General features: G+C 42.0%; 1 protein-coding gene across 1 annotated transcript; it reads left to right on the top strand.

Annotated features, from left to right (window-relative positions):
• Positions 1-793: 793 nt before the first annotated feature.
• On the top strand, positions 794-8178 carry USP49 (ubiquitin specific peptidase 49). Its single transcript, XM_009807262.2, has 5 exons — positions 794-2179; positions 3990-4194; positions 6123-6231; positions 7031-7236; positions 7988-8178. The coding sequence occupies exons 1-5, from the start codon at positions 797-799 to the stop codon at positions 8176-8178; spliced, it is 2094 nt and encodes a 697-aa protein (XP_009805564.1). The 5' UTR covers positions 794-796.

Below are 8178 nucleotides of genomic sequence, written 5' to 3'. Positions count from 1 at the left end.
ATCTTTTATGAAACATATGGGCGCAGGACACGGAGTGAAAGCTTTTTGCGCCTTCTAGTATCCCTGCTTTGATTTATCTTCAATATAGTAATTTAGTAAATCAGTTGCTTTTTCTGTTTATGTGCGCTCACGCAAACATGTACACACACAGATGTTCCTTTAGGTTTACTATAACATGGTGTTACACAATTCATTTTTTTACCTGCTGATTTTTTTTAAACATTAAAATGTTTGGGAGGCTGTGGGAAATCGGAGAATTCGAGGGTAGAATGTTAAGCCTGCAGACTTGCAAATGGTCTGGTTATGACAATTATCTGATATTTTTGTGGCTTCTGCGAGAAGTTGGTAACCTCAGTCTAGTTCCTGATGACATGCATTCCAATTCCAAATTCATTTTGTATGTATCACTTTCAAGAGGGCAGCTAAAGATCAAATGTGTGTGTGGACTGAATTAATCTTTTTCTCCTTGGAAGCGTGCCATTCAGGTTGGGTAAGGCGTGCTGGCAGCTGTCTGGGCCGTCCTTAGTAGACAGATAGACAGTTTTATTCTGTAGACCTTGTCAATCCAATATCTTTTGCTGGTACTAAAAACTGCTTTTAAAAACACTGTGCGCAGAAATAGTGTAGTCGGTTGAAGGAAAACTGCAGTCAGGATTGACAAGACGCTACATCTGTATTTTTACAGGTCTTTACAGCTGGTACCAAAGAGATTTTAAATATGTATAGTGGCTCTAAGATCCTTTTCTTTCTGTTTTTTTGCCTTCCAAGGTCAAAGCAGCGAAGACTTCTGTAAGACATGGATAGATGCAAACATGTTGGGCGGCTACGACTCGCCCAGGACCACTCTATCCTGAACCCCCAGAAGTGGCACTGCGTGGACTGCCAGACAACTGAATCTATCTGGGCTTGTCTGAAGTGCTCCCACGTAGCCTGTGGGAGGTACATCGAGGAGCATGCACTTAAACACTTTGAAGAAACCAGGCATCCGTTGGCAATGGAAGTTAATGATCTGTACGTCTTTTGTTACCTTTGTGAAGATTATGTCTTGAATGATAACCCGGAGGGTGATTTGAAATTGCTGAGAAGTTCTCTGTCAGCAATTAAAAGTCAAAAACATGATCCGTCAACAAGAAGTGGCAGGACGTTGCGATCGATGGCTTTGGGAGAGGACATTTGCAGCCATCAAAGAAGCCTTCAGGGACAATCTCAGATGCTTACAGCTCTCTGGCACAGGCGCCAGTCCTTGCTTGCAAAGGCGCTGCGGACCTGGTTTGATAAGAGCTCTAGAGGCCAGCTAAAATTAAAACAAAAGAAACAAATGGAGGAGTTGGAGAAAAAGAAGGAGGCAGCTAGGCAGCGGCGGCAGGAGATGAAGAGACAACTCCTGGAGGAGCTGGCAAACACTCCTCCGCGGAAGAGTGCAAGGCTGTTGTCTCATGTGCACAGAGAGAACTTGATTCCAAGGAAATTCAGGGAGGTGGCGACCGCTTCCCCTACCTCAAGGCAGATGCAGAGCAGCAAATTCAAACAGTTTTATTCCATCCGGCGTAAGCCTCTGATGACTCCCGGGGTAACGGGTCTAAGGAACCTGGGAAACACATGTTATATGAATTCTATTCTGCAAGTGCTAAGTCACCTCCAGAAATTTAGAGAATGTTTTCTGACACTTGATCTCTGTGAAACAGAAGAACTCTTAGCCAAAACTGTGAATGGGAAGTCTAGGATGCCTGGCAAATTGGCAAATGGGTCTGCTGCTAATGAGTCAGGGAAGACCGACAAAGTGGGATCATATGGCACGCAGAGCTTGCCAGCTGGCTTAAATGGTGGCTCCTCAATAAGCAGGAGTTTAGAACTAATACAACCCAAGGAACCGAGTTCAAAGCACATCTCCCTCTGTCACGAATTGCACACCCTCTTTAGAGTGATGTGGTCTGGCAAGTGGGCGCTCGTGTCCCCCTTTGCCATGCTGCACTCTGTGTGGAGTCTGATCCCAGCGTTTCGAGGTTATGATCAGCAGGACGCTCAGGAATTCCTCTGCGAGTTGTTGGATAAAGTACAGCAGGAGCTGGAGTCGGAAGGAACAAAGCGCAGGATCCTCATCCCTTTCTCACAGAGGAAGCTCACCAAGCAGGTCCTGAAGGTGGTGAACACCATTTTTCATGGGCAGTTGCTTAGTCAGGTATGCACCTGCTTTTGCACAGAAATCAATTGGAGCCGTTCACACCAGGAAGCAAAGGCTCTGTTTCTTGAGGAGCCACCAGATATGTAAGAGGAATTGCTTAGGAGCGCCTCCTGAGAAAGAAATCTGCTGGGTTGCTGTGCAGGTTGTCAGCATTTTGATATTTGTCACATGTATTGTAAATTCAGTTGACTTTTGCCACTTCAGAATGAAATCTGCACAAGTACAGAAGTTCTGAGCCCTGAGTTTTAAGTTTTTACTGTGTTTTTAAAGTGTCTTTGTAATTTATTTTGTTTCTTCCTCATTTTGTTTCCATGGCTAGAAAGAATATGATGAAGGACAGAGAGGGCAGTCTTCTTGGGCTATAAAGAATAAGCTGTCTGTGACAATAGCTTTTTTTTCAGGCATTTGAAAGTAATCTTCAGACACTGAGCATGCTTAACACGTTTCTGTAGGAGCTGAAAGTGCCTGTCATGGTGCTCGGTCTCTTATTCCTGTGTTGTTCCCTTGTCTGAAATGTATTATTCCCCACAAGGCAGACCCTGAGAGCATTTTGAAAGTCCTCAACTACCTTTGCTTTCCAGGAGAAATGAAATGTGCGCATAACTTGACACTTGAGAGTTTGCAAGATCAGACCACGAAGCGTATTATATGTGTGCGCTCTCATTACTATTTATATCGTCCTTCTCAGTGCCAGTCTTACTAAGCTTACCACTCATAAGAACTTACGTGCACATTAAAGATTAAAGGGTGTATTTTTCAAGTTAAAGCTTTTGGCTTTTCAGGGAAAGGATGCTTGAAGTCATGGTTCATTTGAATCATCTCTGCAGTGCACGAACTTCTTGTGGACTTCTTAACTAAAAGCTCTTTGTTCAGTTGTCTCTTGACTCTGGAAGGTGGTCCGTGTTCTAGATTCAGTGGTAGGTCTCTGTTAACAGTGTGAATATGTGCACAGATCAGTGTAATTTATCTGTTACTATGACACACTATAAATAACTTGCCGAGCTATTTATTCTACTTATGTAACTCTTGTGTACGTGTACTGTATTTAATTTCAAACCCCTCTATGCACAGAAGACTTGTTCCCTATCTGCTAGCTGCGAATCCATCTTGAAGTTACTGGTGCCTTCAGTGGACGAAGCTGCCAGGCTGCAAGGCTGGAAGTTGGTTTTTGGTGGATGGTTCTCACAATAACAGAGTCTAACCAGACCTGCTTTCTGGTTTTGTTACCTCCTCACGTTCTCACTTTCTGCCTCTGAGTTTAATTGAAAACTTTTCTGCTGTTCTTATTTATAATACTCTGGGATGACATAAAAAAACAAGGGCACCTGAAATTTATCCTTTCATGTTCCATTCATGAATAATTTTTATATAGTTAGCAGAAGAAACATGAAAGGAATTACACACTTTGAAATACGCAAGGAAAGTAGAGAAAATATGGAAGGAAGATTGTATAGTAAATGCAAATGTGTGGGTTTTGTAGTAGAAAACAGATCCAACGTGCTTGTTACCTGACTGTGAATTGGTATTATACCTGTAATGGTGTTTATCCAAGGAAGTGAATCCCATAAAGGTGAATATTGTCTCCATTTTTTGAGAACTGAGAAAGTAGTTTAAATTATCTGCTCAAGATAGACAGCTTTCAAACTGGAAATAAGCAGTGTTTCTCTTAACTCGCAGATCGTCGTCATGTCTGTGAAACTGCGCTGCCTTTTTGGGCATATACTGGCTATTTAGATGTGAATGTAAATGTCAGTCTGCAGGTGTACATGTACGTAACTTAATTTGCATATAAACATTTCATTCCCAGGTCACCTGCATAACATGCAACTACAAATCCAACACCGTTGAGCCCTTTTGGGACCTTTCCCTGGAATTCCCCGAGCGCTATCACTCTATCGAGAAAGGGATTGTCCCTGTTAACCAGACAGAGTGCATGCTGACAGAAATGTTGGCCAAGTTCACCGAGACCGAAGCTCTGGAAGGGAGGATATATGCGTGTGACCAATGCAACAGTAAGTCAGATCCTGCTGATGTCTTTGCCATTAGAAGCACTGTCTCTTTTTCCAAGTGAGAGGTTTCTGATGCGTGTTTTGTGTGTCTGAAAACATGTATTGTGGCCTATCTGTCTAGGAAAACAGTGTTCTTCCTTGCTGCTCGTGCTGTTTTGTTTCCTCCTGTTAGTAGCTTCTGCTCCTTTGGGCACCAGTTTGGATCTGATACGTCATTTTTCTCTCGTCTCCACCATTCAGCAGTGCATTTACTAAGGTTTTAATACGACCCTGTTCAGAACTGCTCTCACCATTTGTGTTGGAGCGGAAGGCAACTTCAAGAATTTTTTGGGTGAGAGGGGGTTGGATTTAGAGACAAAAGAAGGAACCTTATCCCCTGTGGTTTGCTCATCTCTGCATGGCAGGAAAGCCTTCCTAACAAGTCATCTATATGCTCCTTGTTCTTGGTTGAATCCTTTAACCAGAAATCACAAATGCAGTGTTCTCAAGGTCTGCTGCCAGGTTAGACTTTCCATCTCTCTGTAAGCATTTTGTCAAGAAGCAGTGAACTGACATTATTCAGGGAGTCTCGGGCTAATGTATTACCTGTTGTATGAATGCATATGTTTTGCTGCGCTCAGCTAGAAGATGACTTTTGCCTTCCTGTAGTAGGTCTGAGTGTACGGTCATTATACGCCTGAAAATAATTTTAGCCATGTGTATAATTGTGCAGCTCAGCTACTCTGATAAGTTGGATTTTAAATTTTTTTAATGCAGGTATTTAAGGCAAATGTTCATCCCCTTGGGAGGAAAATGGCAATAATTTGACTTACATTGCAACTAAGCAGCTGAAATAGCAAATATTTGTGGAGATCTGTTCTCTATCAATTTGCAAATCTGTTACCAAACATCTTCACAAAGCGTTAGGAAGAATCGTTGACTAGATGTTCTTGAAACAAAGCCAATATAATTTGAACAGATTCTGATTCACAAATAAAGTTCACAAAGTGCTGATAGGGACGACTACAGTTTCATCTTAACTCTTGTTTTCTTTCATTCTTTGTGAAAGCCCGAATTTTAACAGTTACTTTAGAGTTAAATGGCTAAGGAAACATTAACCAGCTGAAAAAAGTCAGGGAAAGGCATCCAGCCTTCGTCTAGGCGCCAAAAACTATTGGGGGCACTGCTTGTCAGACGTGATGGAGGAGGAGCAACCCATCTGTTCTGAACTGGTGCAGTGAGGTGCAGAAATCTAATTAACCGGTACATTTCTTACTGGAAGCTCTGAAAGCTACCTATCTTCCTCCTGGTGTAGTCGTATGTTCAGTGTCCTGGAAGGAGTAATCGCTGGGAAGGGAAACCTTTTTTCCTCTTCTCCCATTTCGATTCAGAGGTTGTCTTGCATTCTGGGGAACGCAGAAACCCTGCGGGAGGTGGAACGTTGCTGGAAGCATTTTCTGCTGACTTGTATCAATATTCTTGAGCTGGTGAAGCTTGCTACTACTATTCCACTATTCTAGTGGAATAATAACTAGTATTTTAACAGAATACAATGTCAAATAGTATTATTTGTATGTTAGTAGTTCACCTGTTGAAACTGCTACAGCCCTAGATGTCTGTGGCACTAGCTCTGTCTTAGTATTTCTAGTGTATTTCTCAGAGCAACATGTCAGCATGAGCAGCTTGCAGGTGATAACTGATTGTGTGATTATGAGCATCACAAAAGTGAAAAAGTTTAAGTATTTTTAAGCGTCTGAGTTTTGATCCTAGAGAAGTTCCTGCTCTGTGAAGGAATTCCTAAGAAATGTTTACCTGCGTGTCCATCCTGAGTGCATGTGAGCTGGACTACTGCTACTGGAAGAAAAAGAGTTCAGAATGTGCTCTTTTCTCCTTCTGAAAATGGATTACACCCTAAAAATCTTTGCCTTAATTTTTTTTTTTTGTTTTGGTAGGCAAACGGCGAAAGTCTTCTCCTAAACCTCTTGTTCTGAGTGAAGCTAAAAAGCAGTTAATGATCTACAGACTACCTCAGGTCCTCCGACTGCACCTTAAACGATTCAGGTGAGTGGGGCACGCTACGTGGTTTCAGGCAAGCGACTTGCCTCTGCCTTTTTGGAAAGAAGTGATTAGTGTGGGCCCGTTACTTCTCACTTTCTGGGAAATGCATGTGCATAAACATTTTACCCAAACCAGACATGTGATACCCTCTCAGAGTACTGTTTCTGTTACAATCAGTAGCCTGTCTGTAGCATGTTTTCTACTATACACACAATGTAATATTTTGTAAATATTAATACTGATTTCCTTGAATTGTACTCAGTGGTATTTGTCTGAGTTTGCAGACAACTTGAAACAGTGGCTGTGAGACTGCTGGACTGATAAGTTGAGTGAAAGATTTGTTGAAGCTGGAAGCCTGTGATAGTTAAAGGTCAATATAATGTATTTACCTGTTGAATAAAACATAGCAGACAAAGTTCAAGATGTTAATAAAAGTTTCTAAAATGGCTAGCACAGGTAATTGAGGTGTGTAGTGTTTATGTAACTGAGTGTTTTAAATGCTGTTTGACTGTCACAGTACATGTTTGGCTTTCTTTGTGTTTGGCTGTTGCAAATCTCAACAATATCCTAACTATAACAAATGGGCATCAATGAGAGAATCAGCTGTATGCAAAAGATGGCTGTAGTACATGCTAGAGTGAAAACGGAAGGAAAAAATGATATGACGCCTACTTGACCCTAGCAAGGAAAGCTCTTCAGAGTTGTGCAGCAGTGGCTACTTCTGTGTGCATCTTCCCACAGCCCTATACCCCTGTCCAGAAGCAGGATCCCGAGTCTTTGATTCGTGCCCTTGTGTTTGCAGGTGGTCTGAACGTAATCACCGTGAGAAGATTGGGGTCCATGTCCTCTTTGACCAGGTATTAAACATGGAACCTTACTGCTGCAGGGACTCTCTCTCCTCTCTTGACAAAGAGACCTTTGTCTATGACCTCTCCGCTGTGGTGATGCATCACGGGAAAGGGTTTGGCTCAGGACACTACACAGCATATTGCTACAACACAGAGGGAGGTGCGTGTGCCTTATTACGGGGGAAACAAATTCAAGAAACTCGTGTTTTATTCCATAGGCGTAGTGCGTTGTAAAGCCTTATGATCAAACTTGTTTGGAATCAAGTTTCATGACATTCAGTAGTTTGTTTCCCAGAATGTATTGCTAGTAGCATGTTCTATTTTTTTTTTTTTTTTGCATAAAGCCACAGATTGCTGCTCTTTGCTTTGCAGCCCTTCGGGATGCCTTTTATTGCTTGCTGTTAACAGCATGAATGCTTCATTTTCTCATGCGATGTAACTCCGTGGAGCTGCTCCAGCTGGGTGTCTTTTCTCAGTATCCTTGGGATGATGAGATAAACAGAAAGTGTTTTGAAACTGGACAGGGACTATTCATGAATAACATCCGCAGGGTTTTTGTGAATTTCCAGCAGTCTCTTTCTGCAGATGAATTAGTATTGACTCTGCCTTCTGACTTGTGGAGAAAGAGGTACAAATTGGCTATCTCCAGGGAATTTTTATGTTCCTAATTGAATTTTGGGGCTGTGATTGGTTAAATTATGATTTGGTATTTCTAAACTCTGTTAACAGCACAGAAACAATGAAAATGTTTTCCAGATTAGAAACTCCTTTCCAAAGCATCTGTAGGCGAAAAGATAGAGATGCCTTTCACCCTTTTTCTCTGTGGATGTTTCCTATGAACAGTTTCAAAATGCATTCAGAAGGAATGATGCCTCCTTTACTAATGTCCTCTTTCTCACTTTGATTCCTAGGTTTTTGGGTCCACTGCAATGACTCCAAACTGAATGTATGTAGCGTGGAGGAGGTGTGCAAAACCCAGGCCTACATTCTTTTTTACACTCAAAGAACAGTGCAGGACAAAGCAAGAATCTCAGAAAAACAACTCCAAGCTCAGGTGCCGTCCAAAAATAGTGATAAGGACAGAAGACTGACATTCCCGTGA

Source organism: Gavia stellata, chromosome 30 (assembly GCF_030936135.1).
Source record: "Gavia stellata isolate bGavSte3 chromosome 30, bGavSte3.hap2, whole genome shotgun sequence".
Classification (NCBI taxonomy): Eukaryota; Metazoa; Chordata; class Aves; order Gaviiformes; family Gaviidae; genus Gavia; species Gavia stellata.
This window is presented reverse-complemented; position numbering and strand designations above follow the sequence as displayed.